Source organism: Anas platyrhynchos, chromosome 2 (genome assembly GCF_047663525.1).
Source record: "Anas platyrhynchos isolate ZD024472 breed Pekin duck chromosome 2, IASCAAS_PekinDuck_T2T, whole genome shotgun sequence".
Taxonomy (NCBI): Eukaryota; Metazoa; Chordata; class Aves; order Anseriformes; family Anatidae; genus Anas; species Anas platyrhynchos.
This window is the reverse complement of record NC_092588.1, coordinates 100,488,950-100,505,560: the sequence shown is the minus strand read 5'-3', so window position 1 is coordinate 100,505,560 and position 16,611 is coordinate 100,488,950. Positions and strand designations below refer to the sequence as shown.

General features: G+C 36.0%; 1 protein-coding gene across 25 annotated transcripts in view; it reads right to left on the bottom strand.

The window, feature by feature from the left end:
• Positions 1 to 16,611, bottom strand: part of SUGCT (succinyl-CoA:glutarate-CoA transferase) — a 324,219-nt gene that overhangs the window by 160,728 nt on the left and 146,880 nt on the right. For 3 of the 25 annotated variants that reach the window (XM_038174165.2, XM_038174173.2, XM_038174169.2), the window contains one exon: positions 8,361 to 8,444. The exons of 18 other annotated variants lie outside the window; for them this stretch is intronic. In XM_038174165.2, the coding sequence (XP_038030093.1) occupies positions 8,361 to 8,444 (84 nt within the window). Of the gene's footprint in view, positions 1 to 6,718; positions 6,781 to 8,360; positions 8,445 to 11,575; positions 11,726 to 16,611 lie in introns of those variants that run through there. 4 more of the 25 variants (XM_038174160.2, XM_072033301.1, XM_072033304.1 and 1 more) reach the window with 3 other exon arrangements.

Sequence of the window (16,611 nt, the reverse complement as noted above, 5' to 3'; positions counted from 1 at the left end):
TGTGACCACTTAAAAAGCAGATTGGACACATTGTCACATATTATGGGCAGGCTGCTGTATAAAACTGTACTGGCATTTAGAGAAGTAGAACCAGCTCCAGACAACCAGCTGTTGAACCAGCTCCACAATTCATACAAATTTCAGTCGATCTGAGGAGGTATCTAAATAAGAATTCGAAGAGTTTGATGTATATTTATGCCACTTTTCCTCATCTTGCATTTGGAATAGAAAAGGTGCGGGTTTCCATTGCTCTTGATTGTTCCTAGATCTTATACCTGCACCGATTTCTTGTGAAAGGTAGCATATGGAGTTTGGAATTAATGGGTACACAAGACATGGAGAATAGGACTTAAGACTAAGGTTTGTAAGAGTGTAAAATTGTGGAAGCAAAATAGCTTGCAGGAACTAAACACCCCAGCCATTTTCACATCCATTGGAAAGTGGTGAAATGAAATTTCTCTGACCTTACCTAAGATAAACCTAAAGTAACATAAACATGTCCAAAAGCAAAAACATGAAATCATGCATTATTAAGGTACCAATCTCCTCAACAAAGCATAAGATAAAGAACAAACATATGGGAGATGCTAGTCACATTGCTTAATGTTCTATGGGATGGTCCTCAGATTTACAAAAAAATAAATAAATAAGTAAATAAAGTAGAAGATTCTGAATACAGTAGAAGAAAAAATAAAAACCTGCCAGTATAGCATAGAGCTCAGCAGCCAACCAAGTAAGTGCTGGTAACAGCATTCTCCAAAGCTACCTGTAAAGAAAATATTCTCTCACATTTTAACAAATATATTTCTGTTTGTGTGACTGATGCACTTTTCCTCCAAATTCAAGAAAAAATAAAATGGCTAATGGACTGCTAAAATGCCTCAGTTCCAAGTCTGTACTCATCTATTCAGAAGACCATATATTACAACTAATTTATCAGGATTTGCAGTTTTTCCTAGAAGCATTGAGGCTTTAACAAAAGCTTATTATTTATGTGCACAGAGTTCAGACAGTTGAGCTGGGGCTTTTCTGAGGCATGGGATCTCTTTCAAATTTTTTTCTCATTTTCTGTTCAACAGTGATAGTCTGTATCTGTGAATCCATCTTTCCTATGCAATTTTAAACCACAAAACAAAAAATGGTTTCTTGATTTATCACTGAGTCCTTCCACACACAGAGGAGAATCTTGGAGAATACAAAATTGCTGAAAATCATTGGAGAAAAAAAAAAAAAAAAAAAAAAAAATCTTTCCTGTAAATTCAAGCAAGCAAGGACAAGTCCCTTGATTTGCCTTTTGACCAAAAATAAAGAAAACATCAATTCTCCTGGGAACACATGAACACATCAGATATTTCACTGTTATCTGTCCTGTTGTTTCCTTACCCTGAACCTCATCTTTAGTATTACAGCTTGCAATAGTACAGTCTTGTGATGTGTGGATGACCAGATGTCCTCCACTGAAATAACTGGAGTCTTCACCCAGTTCTCAGTCACCACTGGACAATAGAGCTACCAAAGCTCAAGTCAAGCAAATAGATGGAAAAAACTTCTCTAGTCAGATCTACAGTATGATAAAGAAATATGAAGTGAAAATCTGTCCTGTACCAAAGACGAGCATTATAATGCTACTGAAGATTTTGGGTTTGAGAAAAAAGGTCAGTAACTAGCCAAAAAGCTATTGCTGAGTAGTAGCTCCCTCTGCAGACATGCTTACTTCAAGCAGCACATCTTTATAGTGTTTCACTTAGCCCCTTTGAAAGGGAAACCACAAAATGGCTGCCTTTGAAAATAAAAGCACCCACATGGCATGTTAGAATTAAACACTCATGAAGCTTTACTGTCACTTCTTTTGCCAACAGCTTTCTTGTCAGGAGTTTTTTTTTTTCCTCAGTCAAAGCAGTTTTATTTTTGAACAGGATTTGTAGCTGTATAATAAAATTAACCTCAAGAGGCTCAGAACACAACAGGGCCCCAGAGTGGCTGAAGGCAGAAAAGATGGTACAACGAAGCTATAAACAGCTTCTAGCAGAACATATTGAAATCACAGGCAGTGCTGGCTGAAGAAGAAACTAAGCAAAACATCAAGAACACTAGGTTAGTTCTTTAGGTGGTATCTACTGGAAGATAGAAAAGGTGGAAATTGTGAAGTATATAGTTGCTTGCACAATGCATTAGGGAATGCAAGAGCACGTATTCAACCTATCCTCTATTGTAGTTTAGTTTGCTTTTCCCTGTTGCAGACAGTTGATGTGTTCCATAATGTGCTCCAACTTCAAGCTGTGTTTCAAATAAGCTACAGTACTAAAAGGAAAGTCAGAAAAAGAAGCAAAATTTCTCAGTCAAACATTGACGTGCACTGCTTCTGGAATTTCAGAAAATTAATGTGCATTTCCTGCTTTAAATAAGACAAGAAAGAGACTTCCCAGAATACTGTGAGAATGGTTGCTGCAGTGTAATCAGAAGAAGAAAAGGTCATAAACTTTACAAGAAAGTCTGTTTTGAAATTTCCAGTGAGATTTTGCAAACTTCAAATATTTTGGAAAATGAAACAAACTTTTAATAATAATAATAAAGCAATAAATACTTAGCATTTACCCTTTGGTGTCGAATAAGTACACTAGATCATACTAGGAAACATTAAAGAAGAAGGAACCTGATGATTCCCACTTTTGATCTTGAGTATGAGTCAGATAACATGAAGTTTAACTATTTCTTACGTTGTATCTCTGAGTTGCTTTATGCAGATCTATAGACAGTTTAGAAATTACTTGGCTGAATACAGATTATTTTCCACATACCCAGTTTTGTGACCTGATTTTAGTTGAAGACCACTTTGTGTGTATTGCTTTGCAGACTTATTCTATCCCCTTAGTATTTTTCAATCTTTTGACATCCATGTAGCCAACAGAGTCCAAGAAACAACCAACCTGAAACCCTCTAGTCTTTCATGCAAACTCTTAATTTCCAAATCCTGTATAGTGATCTAAATGATCTTTCTCTTAGCTCTGGTTGTATATTATGCAAGAAATTCCACTGAAACTCCACTGGAAGTGAGTCTGTGAGCCTACTACCTTTACTACGTGCAGTCAAAAACCACGTACTCTCCTTTGCTGCCTTCTAACCTCTGTATGAGAGTGGAAAACACAGCCACCATAGAAATACCATGTGTTTCCAATCTATAGTGACTTTTTGCCTTGTTGGGTTGCTTTGACAAAGAGACAAATCCAGTGGCTTACTATGGTTTGCACAGTTTGACGGAGCCATACAATATGAAGATCAAGCATTGAGCAGGCAGATGCACAACAACAGGTTGTCATAGTGGAAGCAGAGAGGAGGATAACATGGTTTTTAGAGGGGTTGAGTGGTAGGGAAAAGAAATCATGTTTCATTGGAAGTCATTCATATTAGCCAAACTACCTTTTTAAACTCAACCAATTCCTTGTTGGATATTGTCTCATAAAATAAAGAACTCCTCCTTTATATTTCTCCATTTATGATACAAATAAGGATAGCTGGAGCTTTGGAGGAAAGAAGAAAAAAAAAAAAAAAGGAAAATCTTAACCAAAATGTGACCTTAGCAGATGTAATCCAATCTGATTTCCACTACATTAGCCTACGGATGCTTATGCAACTGCATAGCACAGCAACTGAGAGACAAAACAATGGAAGTTTTAAGGCTTTATTTATTGCTCTTTCTCAAAACATTCTATCGCCATCATGCTTCAACTGCCAAATCTAAATTAGAGAGGTTAAAAAAAAAAAAAAAAGTACTCTTCAGGGGAACATTAGAGCTCTATAGAGAGGTGTGAGCTCCAGGAGATGGAGCATCTGGCTAGAGACCAACTTGCCTGTAAGTCCAGACCAAGTGGACCCATATGGATAGCTTTTAGAAAATCATAAGTGGTAACAAGTAGAAAAATTTCCTCCCTTCCATGTTCAGTATGATTTTTTGACATTAGTAATTAAAACATACTTACTGCCATTAGCAGATTACAGAAACTTCCATCAGAATCTAAAATAATTTCATATAACCTAATCAATTCCTTGTTTATTCTTGTTTACCCACAATTTTACTCCTCTTTTGTATAGATTGCTGTGGAATATTACAAAGCATAACAAAACCTATTTTACTACTAATTAAGTGCATCAGAGCAGTATATTCATCTCTTCTTTTGAGAGCACAAGGAATATGCATCAAATCTCAGCCTGCAGGTTTAAAAAGATTACCACTTAAGTTTTCATATGTCCTATGCCTAGAGACTGCTGGAAGCATTTCATCATTACACTTTTGCTAACATACAAATGCTACACAATATTCAGCAGCTGCATTATGAATCTATGCTAGTGATCAATGATACGTTAACCTCATCTCTCACATAAATTTGACACAGGCCACATATTTATAACTTGCACAGCTTTATTTTTTGTATTTTTGTATTCAACCAATATGCTTTCTTCCTTTGGTATTACCCAGCTAGTGAACACATACAGGACATTACTGAACTGTTACTACTAATTTCTCATGTAATACTCTTGAAAAGACAAAAAATAATCAATATTTCTATTATAGGGGAAATCAGTCTTTTACTTTGTAATTTTTCCTCTTTTTTTCATCAAAACATCAGCAGAAAAAACAGGAATCAAAATTCATTACCTGCTCTCTGATCTAACCTTTTACTTAAAATTACTAATTCTCACATTTCTTTAAAATGCACATGCATCACAAAAATGAAAACAAAAGTAATGAGAACAAGATAGACAGCTATTCCCTCAAAGAAAACCAAACAAAAAAACTCTTCTGTGAACTTAAGAGGCCTTCACACCAAGAAATTTGGATCTTTTTTCTTCTCTGCCAGAAATTTTATATTTAAAGTCATAATATGCATTATGCATACATAAGTGAACATGTAAGCATCCATTTTAAAAATAACCGAGTTATGAAGTAATGCCCCTATTTTACAAGGGGAAAACTATATTTTACAGAAGTTGCCCATATCTTCATACAGAATAATATTATGTTCTGGCTGCTCATGAATAGTAGTTAATACATGGAAAAATTAGAGTGAAAACTAAGAAGCTTTTGCCAATGCTACCACTTTACCAATATGAGCTAACTCTAGAATCCTGCCTAGCATTTAACTTAGCTTTCCTCCAACTTCAGTACATAATTATTATCTACCACATCTTCAGTTAACATCTCATCCTAAAATTAACTGTAAGTTCCTATGTTCAGTAAAACTCTTCCCCCTTTGGGGGTACACTATTGAGTGACTTTTCCTAATTCCAGACAGCACATCACCATCAGAACCTGCAATTATTCCCAGACAGATTTATGCTTAATCCATCAGATACTACAGTCCCCTAAATAGCATGGACTAATAATCTGCCCATATTCCTAAACTAGAAAACAAATACAGCAATAAAACCCCTGAAGAAATGCAGGGGTAGGGAAAAAGTTAGTCTAAAGATGAAAAGAGAGTGGGATGAAAACCCAGTGGACAGTAAATTATGATTCAGAATGGGGTACCTTCTCTTCTTGACCCCCTAAAAGAGTGTTATAGGTAAAAACATTGCACAGGCAGACATGTATGTTAGGATAAAGCCCTACCTATCATTTATGCACTTAAAACTATTTAACTGTGAAGGCAAAAGGGAGGAAACAAAAATAAAACAAACAGGCCAACCCCCATGACACATTCTGATCTCGATGGATGAACAACGAACTGAATATTTCCATCTGGACAGAAGCATCATCTCAGCACTATGTGATGTATTAGCCAAAAGCCAAGCACAGGTTTCTAGTTTCAGCCCAGCATTAGACAGTCAGGTCCTCTTAGAGACATTGGATTTCACAGGAAAGTAGGTTTGAAAATCTCAATTCAAATACAGTAGAAGAATAAAATAAAAAATAAAAACATTCGCTGCTTGACAGTTTTCATAACATGCCCTCTCTCCTCATTCACTTCATGTTGTGAACTGAGAACACAGAATTCTCTACTGAATGGCTACATCCTTGAACATTTTGATTCACTTCCAGCCAGCAGAAAGGTATACTGTAAAGCTGAGTGTGGATTGGGTATTTTTATTCCACAATCTCTTTCTGCCATTTTTTTCATACTCACTTAGTTTTACTTCAAGCTTCAGACACAAGAACATTTGCAAATAAATGGTAAAACACAAACTGAAATTGACAGGATTTACTAAGTGAACAAATATAAGCGATACTTTGCAAACTTTTACCTTACAGTAGTTTGACACCTTGCTGATTTCAAGATTGACTGGTTCACATACACAAAAAATAAACAAACAAACGAAAAAAAGTCTGAAAAACCCTGTCCCTTCCCAGAATCCTAAAAGCATTAAAAACTTGTAAGGAATATTCTCCTATAATACAGCAGATCCCATTTCTTTTGCTGACTGCCACAAGGCTAATGTATAGCTGGTCCACTGTCCTAGTGTTTCTATTTCCTGGTAAGTTACCTTGGGATCCTGACACTTACCTTTTCAGCAGGGCTTGGAGATGTACAGATCTAAAGTGTTATAGATATGACAAAAACTGTTATAGAGAAGATTGTTACATTTAAAAGATGCTTAAATCAAACAGTTTCAAAACAGTGAAGTGGGAAATCATGAACAAATATTTGATAATAGAGAAACAAAGTGTTATATTATTATTTACTTCCATTTTTTTATTAGAAATTTTGTATCCTCTACCTACCTATATTTTTGGTTACTTTGCAGTACCTTTTGGCTTCTAGATATGGTTTCATATTAGAACTTCTGAAAAAAAATGTTTATTTTTTGAGTTCACAACCATGACAAAGAAAAATGTTCTAAAGTTATCAAAAGTGTTTTGCATCACACATCACACCTTTAATAGGGACAACTGCATTATGACATCATTTGTGTTCCTTTTGTGACTTTCTTTATATATATTGTTCTAAATAGAAAGTAACAGATACAAATTCACAGATTTCATGACTCTTTCTTAAAAATAAAAGATGGCTTTCCTCAATTCTCTCTTTTTTTTTTTTTTTCTTGGGGGGGGGGGGGGATGGGGGGTGGGAGGGTGGCTATGTGAATTGCCATAGCCAGGACTTGAAAAAAAAGACTACATACTGACATACTGAAAACTTTTCAACTGATGATGAGTTAATGCACATCAGATGCTCACTCCTCAGTAAGTCTCCCACATGCTCTGGACCACAGTAAGCATGATGCAAACTTACAACTTTTGTGTCAGTGGGAAAGGTACATTACCTCACCTTTTCCATGATTCATAAATAAATAAATAAATAAATCTGTCAAAGCCCTCAGAGTGGAAAGTATACTGCTGGGCACAGCCCACCCATTCTGCTGTGTCCGCCAACTGGAACTGCTATACTGCTCATGCAGTGAATATTATTCAATTGCATTAAACAGTATCAAAGATTTCTCTCCTATTTTGAAACAGTTTAATAAGTGTAATCTTATTACCAACTAGACAAAATAAATTGGGAGAAATACTGGTTATTTTCCGCATAGCAAAAGCAATTATAAAAATACAGAGGGAACTGCACCTTTTCAGACTTCTATGTAAAAGTATCCTGCTACAATAATATACTTTACTATAACAATTTACCTCATTTTTCATTTCTTCTTATCAAGAACAAGGATTTTAATGGCAACAAGTTTCTTAGGCTGAGAAGCATTTACCCTAAAACACCTTTTTTTTCCTGAAGTTCTCTCTCTCTTTTAATCTGTAACAATCTGGCCTGATTTTGAGAAACAGAACACTGACAGCTTCTGTCGATTTCAGCAAAGACTGAGGATGCATTTTGCTTACAGTTTCCTCAAATTCACTTTATTATTTGGTCTAAAAAACTATCACCTTCCTATGTCTCTAAGAATCTGGTGCTCAACCCTCTTGCAGATGCCATTGAACTAACTTAACTCACCATGGATATTTTGCTGAAGTCTATAAAATACCTGGCTCTTCCACAGACTAACTACAGCCTGAATCTCCTAAACTTTAGGAACGAATCTATTCCAAGAGATACTTCTATAGTTCATTGAAGACTGATAATAGCTCATGTTTTCTCCTGCCTTCTTTAACTAGTTGATCCCCAGTTTGCCCAGAGAGAGAATCATATCCCTGAACAGATACACTCAAGTGTAATGCTAGAGGAAACGTACAGCCATGGAAAAGAACACATGTGGCTTCCACGCTACTCTTTCAGAAAAGAAAAGGCAAGATATTCCATATTTTTAATAGAAATAATATATAAAATACAAAGTGGTAAATGTTGCTCCCAGGAAGAACACACGAGGAAAAAAAAAAGAAAGGAAATAAAAATATAAATTAAAATTAAAAGACATACCCAGCTTTCCCAGAAAGATGCCTTTTCACGGCTTTCATATTATCTATATCCATCCCAAAGTAGATTCTGCAATGGGTCCTGCAACTGACACATCAAAAATTATGGCTCTGATTCAGGAAAGATTTAGACCATCACCATTCAGCTAAGCACTTAAGTATTTTAAGTAGATGCTGAAAATCCTGTTAAAGTTATGGACAAGCAAAAGCAATTTTATTGAACAGTGAGTTGTTGACTTGAGTGAAGCTTATAAGGATACATTTATTTTTTTTTAGAATTAACGTCCTCCCTCATCTGAAAACAAGACCATGAATAACGTACAAGACTGGGAATCAATGATGACAATACATGAAGTGTCAGAGGAAAAAGGAGCGATTTATCTTGATAATCTGCAGGAAAACCTGAATAACAAACTGCTGCCAAAAGTACCAGATGCACAACTTTGCATAAATGCAATAGAAATTGGAGAACCGTAAGATAATGATGATTTCAGCTTCATAAATGTGATACAGGGAATGCACATCCACAGAAAAGCCTGCACTGTAGCTGCAGGACAACTAAATATACCCTGTCTTTGCACTAGGGTGGACAAAAATGGTACCTGGCCAGCATGTGTGGTGGCTGAGTGATTTTTTAGATTACAGTTGTAAACTAATATACATTGCAATTGCTCCCTGAAGTTTAAACACAAACAGTAAAGGGTGCATACATATTCAGTCCCCAGCTGTGGGACTATATTATATAGGTCACCTATGGTATTATATAGGACATCTATGTAACAGTGCATCATTAGAGCAGCAGCCTTCACATCTAAATCACACTACATTGCAGCAGTGAAGTTTCATGAAGATCAAGTTCAGCTTTGTGAAATGTTTGAGTTACCCTTCAGGAGGAATACAGGACTTACGAGGGAAAAGGCCACAGCAAAACCAGGACCATTACCTGGTTATGAATCTTTGCCTCTAAACTCCATCTAATTGGAAAGAAAACTCTCAACATAAGTTTTCACCCCTGAAGGTTTTTGATATTGCAGCCTTGGACCTGCCCATTCCAGAAATGCCAGATTTAGCAAGCCATTAAATCTGAAGAAGAAAGATCACAAGAGAGGAGAGGAAGACACTCTTCACCTAACCAAATTCACCCTGATACCTGGAAAATTTATTCCATGTTGGAAAACATCATTTTAATTAATGTACATTTCTAAGAAAAACAGAGGAAATTAAATTTTAAACTATTTGATATGATGCGTACACACAAAGTTTTGAAAAACACAGGTCTAGTTCTTATCTGTTTTTTCCAATCACAGCAAAAAAAAAATCATACAAAAGTAATAAAACTGTAAGTAACTCCGGCTCATGAATTTACTTATAGTGAAAACTGAAGCAACTTGAGTATTTGTAAAAGAAACTAAGTTTTCTTTCTTCAATGACTTCCAAAATTCTGTGAATGAAATATTAGCATTCATCAATGTGGATTTTTCTCTTGCAAATATACTGCTCAGGAAGTACCTGGTTAGCAATTAGTGAGATCATATGTAATGATCTACATGTTAAAAAATAAAATAAATGCCCAAGACAGATTACAGATGTAACAATACAGACATTACCAAGCCAAGAAGACAATGAAGGAGCCCTGTGTTCTTTCACAGGCATTTTATATTTCAATTTACATCCTTATCCATAGGTTAGATTCCGCTCACGGCAGCATCAGAACAGGAATGTCTCCAAATGGTTAGGTTTGAACAGGCTACCTCAGAAGGAAATGCAGTTGAAAAACTTAAGCAAGAACACTTTTCTAGAAAAGCTGTAATTTACATTGTTTCATACCTGGTCTATGTAAAATGGGGTCAACGCACAAACAAGCGCTGCTCTCTCCATTGGTTTTCATCTCATGAATGCTGCAGCACCAAGTATGACTAATTTAGCTGAAAACAGAGAAAGTGGTAATAACACCCAGGCCCCTGCCCTAATGCACAACTGGAACCCAGCAGCAAGGAACACAGAATATGGGTGGTACTTCCCTGCTTTGCTGCTGTGCCACCAGAAAGCTCTGTGCACAGCAGCAGGAAGGCTGCCAGAAGGCTAAGGGAGAAAGCAGGCTGAATTTCTGCCAGCTAATGAATCTATCCTTTTATGCTAATTGTCCTAAGAGAGAAGCAAGTGAGGTGCCAACAGACGAACCCTTGGTGCCTTCCCGATTCAGTGGGACAAAACATCTCCTACAAAGAGGTTCTGGAGACTACCAATGGGCACCACCTCCCTCTGCTTCCATTCTCCAAATCCTTGTTCCATGTTACTAGTCCAGCCAAGGCTGGTCCCTGATGCTGTACACTGGTACAGCACATGGCAATGGGTGGAGGCTTCATTTCTTGCCATTAATGTAGCTCTTAGAGTTCATAAAATCCCAACACCTCTGCAAGAAATTTTACTGTGGCTCTTCTATACCAATTACATGCTGCAAACGTTAAGCTTTGAACTTCGCTGTCAGGGGAAAAAAAAAATAAAAAAAAAAAACTATTTTAAAACCAACTACATTTTCCAATTCCTCTACCAACCAACATGTTCTGTAAGCCTGGCCATGTTGCAGCAGTCATCATGTTACACTCACTGGGAATATGCCTAAGCATACATATGTACATGCATGTTTAAATGCATACACACACACCAAAGCTCTAATACATGTGTAAATTTCATTCTTGTATTTACTCATTTGCTGTAAGCACCATTCCTAATGGAAAATACACCATGTCTCCTTTTCAAGGGAATGATTAGGACCACATGTTTCACTGACTGTTATGTTGAGGACTTCAACGATATTTTCGAAACCAAATTACTAACAGCATACTAAACTTATTTCCCTGGTGAAAACCACTGGCTACTAACTTAGCGAATATGAATACATTTGTCCCTGAACATACAGGTAATCATCATATAAAGCCAGAGGCCTAAAATGAGTATGTATGGGGCAGAAGAGACCAAGGTTCATATGCAATAGTAACATATTCTATAACCAAATGACTTTGTTTATCTGAGAAACCCAGTATTACATCAGTTTTCCTAAAGAGAATATAAACAGCACATTTTTGAAGAAACGGTTACTTAATGTGCAACTTGTCACCACTATCAGCTTTAACATAATAAAATACATGTGGAAAATCCCTTGAAGCAAACCTTCTGCAAAGCAGATTCTTCTCCAGTCTGGGTCAGAGGGTGTGTATGTCTATGAAGGAAATGCTATCTCTGTCTTTCACACACCCACTCACTGTAGGTCATGCAGCAGAGCTCACTGTTGTGATGTGTCTGCTGTATGCGTGGCATCAACTCCTTGAGGTAAAGAAATTGCTGTTGTTTCTTGGAGAGCATCTGTGCCTTGTAAAGAAAACCAGCAAATCACACTTCAGCATATTAAATAGCAGCACTCATTGAAATTTCAACCCTGGATCTCAGAAGTACTTTGCAGACAATGACTAAAGCATGTTTCAGCAATGTAAATATTACTATCCATATTTTGTAAATATGGAAACCACAGCACAACCTAGCTGAATAATTTAACCAAAGTCACTCCAAAGGCCTATAAGAAGTGACAAGTGTTATAATCAAGCCCTAGACCCTCTAATTTTGGGACCATCAGACTTCTACAATTAAGTCTGGATGAATGTTTGCACATCCTGGTCTTGCAAGGTGCCAAATGTCTCCTGGCCAGAGATAAAGCTTCTCATCTCTCTTGTACTCTATGATCAGTACTGCTCATATGCCAAGGGCAGGCAAGTAGGACAGTTTGCTCCAAATTCTATTTTAAGAGGTTAAAGGAAATTTTACAGTTAGTACTTTTGCATTGTGCAGTAGACTAGATAATTCCTGTGCAGCACCCTGCAGAATCACTCTTTTTTTTTTCTTTTTTTTTTTTTTTTAAAGTAAGCAAACCTTAGTCCAGCCTGATGAACACTCTGACATAGTTGTCAAGAAGATTTTGACAATGCAACTTTTATACTATAGCTTTGTCCTATAAGCAAAGGTTGATAAACTACAAATTCTGAGATGCAGAAGTCATAAATATTAATTAGAAGGCAACCGTGAAACCTGATTTCTTTTAATTTCATACCTTTAATGCTAAATCAAAAAATCCATCTGTAAGCCATTCTAGTATATTCTCTCACAGTATCATAAATTTTGAAACTTCAAATTATTGTGCCCATATAACTGTTCTCAAGGTTTATGTCAGAACTAATATAAACTTGTATAAACTTTGATTAAACTTTCTTTAATCAAAAAGTGATATAGCTGAAAATATTAAGTGAGAAAGAAAATAGATGAGGAGCTATACAGATACACAAATCTTCCATTTACACATGGCAAATAAGTTATTTAATGTCATTAAAGAATTATTTTTGCAGTCTGAGTTGATAATTCTTTTCATCATGCAACAGAGTCTATCTCAAAACTGCTGACAAAAGAGTTAGTGGTGAGCAGCAGTAATGGGTTAAAAAAAGATGGTATGCTATTAGATAAACCTTTTACAGGTTTGCATCTGAAAGTCATAACATAACATTTTATTTCATGTGTCACTGTGACAGAAGATTTTCAAGGCAGAGTTCTTGAAACTGCAAGATGTTAAACAGATGTACTGTACAGCCTTCCAGATTTAAATCATGAGAACTGCATTTGCAGCCTGTGTGTTGTATCCCCATTTTTTTCCCCTTATCAGCTTTGGATACTTTAAATAAAACCGTCTGTTTTATGCACTTTTTTATTTTATGTAATGGACCCTAAAAAAAAACTCCCCCCCCCCTCCACCGCTCTCTTTTCTTTTTAATTCAGACTAGAAAAAGTTATTCAAAATACATCCTTTAGGCAGGGAAATCTCTCCCTTTTTCCTTATTCTGCAGGTGCTGGCAACCCAAACCAATTTGTTAATGTAAAAAAGTCATCCACTGTAGGAATAGGCACAAAAGACAGCTGAAAGAAGAAATAAATAAAAACAGACCTGCTGAAAATACAGATTGAACATGCCTCTAAACTACTTAAATATTGATAGTCCCCTACCATTTTGGTTTCAACTGTTACTTGCACTCTGACAAAACTCTGCTTAGAAATGTTTGCATAGTCATGCATTTAGCTTTCCTGCCTAGTCAAGTGCCAGTATTTGTGTCCTTTGGCACAATTAACACAACCATACTTTAAATACATTGTTAGAATCAGAGTCATTTTGTTGAGCAGGTATCTTGAAGTCTTTCAGTCCAAATTCTTTGTGTAAGCAGGGCCAACTTTAAAGTCAGGTAAAGCTTCAAGTTCATTCACTTACTGACCATCTCCTGAGGATAGAGATTTCACAACTTCTCTATTCCAAAACCTCATCATCCCTACTGTGATTTTTTTCTTCCTTGTTTGTAATCAGAATTTCCCTTGCTGCAATTTGTTTATCATCTCTCCTCCTGTCAACATGCACTCTTGATGCTGCAACTGTACTATTTCAATGCAGCATGGAATTAAATTTCTCACAATGACACACTGTTTTCTCATGTTCAGTTTTTAGTCCACAAAGAGTCAAGTCTTCATCTGCAAAGCTCATTTCTACCCTGTCAATCTCTAACCTGTTTTGTAGAATGTAGTTTTTCTATCTCACTTCAGGTAGTGGGCTTCATATCTGTTTGTTTGGTTTTGTTTGCTAGGTTTTATTTGGTTGGTTGATTTTTTTTATTATTTTTTTTTGAACTTCATGAGGTTTCTGTTAGCCCATTCATCCAACCTTTGAAGGTTCCTCTGAATGGCAGTCCTACCCTCCAACTACTCTCCCCAGTCTGGTGTCATGTGCAAACTCACTGAGGTTCACTCTGTCACATTCTTCAGGTCATTAATGAAGTGGTTAAACAGTATTGGCCCCATCATGGACTCAAGGAAAACAAGACTACTGTATATTCCATAGGGTATATAAAGGCTGAATACACAAACTGTACTGCATATTCCATGAAGCACTGCATGAAATAAACGAAGTTTTCAATTAGTAAAAAAATAATTCACTAAATTGCACAAATAATATTATGGTAGTCAGCACAGTACAACAGCTAGAACTCACACTACACCATAGTAGCATTTATGTTTTTTTTCCGCATCGATGTGTATCTTTTAATTGACGTTGCTCATATTGCCCTGGGGTATTCAGAAAATATGCTTACAAAGAAATGTAGCACATAAAAGAACAGACGAAACACATTCCTTGATCTAAAGAATTTAAAATATATCTTGAGAAAACATGTTAAACTAAGATTGTGTATCAGCCATCACACCAGAGAATTGAGAGAATGCATCAAGATATTGAAACCAAAATTATTTCCCCATCTGCCAAAAGTGAAAGACCCATATAATTTTCACAGTGAGAAGCAGGAATAGGAACTGACATTTCCAGCAGAGGACAAAAAAAGATTAGGTATAAATGGATAAACATCATAGCATCCAGTCTTGAAAGAATACAGAACAGCATCACCATCAAAAAATTAAACCAATCAGAATTAGTGGTCAGAGGAAAAAAAAAAAAATAACCTCAATATGAACAGGAAGAACAGATCTTGTTTAGAATTCATGACATGTTTGAACTGAACCAAAGACAAGCATTCATAGATCCCTTCTGTGAACTACTTCTAGACTTATTCCATAGATTCTCTTCTTGCTCTGCTTTTCCAGAGTAGCCAGTGGTGGGTATCGTGCAGTTTTCAGCTTTTCAGTGTGCATGCAGTTCATTAGATCAAAAAAAAGGAATGACTTAAATTAATTCAACCTCAGCACTGATATCATTCCTCTTTTGGGGGACCACATTGATTTTTATGCTATTAAAAAATTCTATCTTAAAAGTATCTTAGGCTTAATAGCGTACCATAATTATTACACTGATCATGTTTCTGAGTGGACGGAAGCATTTCTTCATATCTCTCTTCTGATCTGGGATACAGCATATCTAATAGAAAATACTCAATGGCCTCTTTAATTGAGCTTAGCAATACAGTTTAGTGGAGGGCTTGTTAGTGTTAGGTCAGAGGTTGGACTCGGTGATCTTGAGGTCTCTTCCAACCTAGACAATTCTGTGATTCTCTGATTAATATTTTGTTCACATTTAAGCTTTTGACAATATTTTTATCTAGTTAGTGAATTCAATACAAATAACAAATCATTTCATTTGTACTAGAACCACTCTTATGAAGAATTCACCAGAGAAGCCCAATTTTATGTAGTATAATTGTCTTATTGAAAATAATAATAATAAGGCCTAAAAGAATACAAAAAAAAAAAAACCTCCACTACCTTTAAGCCATATTTTCCCTGTCAGAAGAAAGTCAGTCAAGACCATACATTAATTTGTTCAAGGAAGCAGTAAATAAATGTTTATCTGTTGAATACTTCTTTGCTAGGAAGGATTCGTGACAGTATGAAGTTATACACATGAGCAAAAATGTTTTGCTTTAGTTAACAGAAAACATTGTTAGATGAGCAAATGTACTTAGTATTTTGCTTTCCTGAGAGGTGCTGCAGTGACTTGAAGACAGGGTAGTAAGTGGGACAGGGAAGAATGTTGTCATTTGGATGAAACAACTGAAACATGCAGCCACTAAACAGAGAAAACAATGGGTATTACCAATTATAGTGATCTCCCTGTTCTTATTTTTATCACTCTGTAGCTTTTTAAGGGATGTTGAATAAATGCTAAAGTTAGAGGCAAAACAGCAAGAACATAAAAACTTCATTTAAAATAAAGAAGAACAAGATAGCTTTCTAAGCAAGAACAAGTTTCATATTTTCTTTCATCCCTGTCGTGATTTCAAATACAGCTAAATCAAGCTGCAGTCTATTTTATATGCAATTTTAGCCTCTTTCAGAACGTCAGGCAAACATGATGGTTATTTACTAATTAACCGCACACATCAAGCAGGCAAGACTTCTCTGCAGCAAGACTACGGTCTATAATTGGTGAAGTAATTCCTAGTTCTGCTTTCTACACATACATTTCAAACATGTAATTGCTACGTGTAGATTTTACAATTTTACTTTATTCATTCCCACATATAATGTGCACAAAATGCAGTAAAAATGTTCCTGACAAAAGGTAAAACAAAAACAACAACAAAAAAACACAACCATTTATTTTTCAAAACATAAAATAGGTTTTTGAGTTCTCAGTTATCTGTTTTCACCTACTGAGTAGTCAAGGCTGAGTAATTAGCACAAAGCTCACCACACCCTCTCCAAAAAAATAGTGACCTCTATAA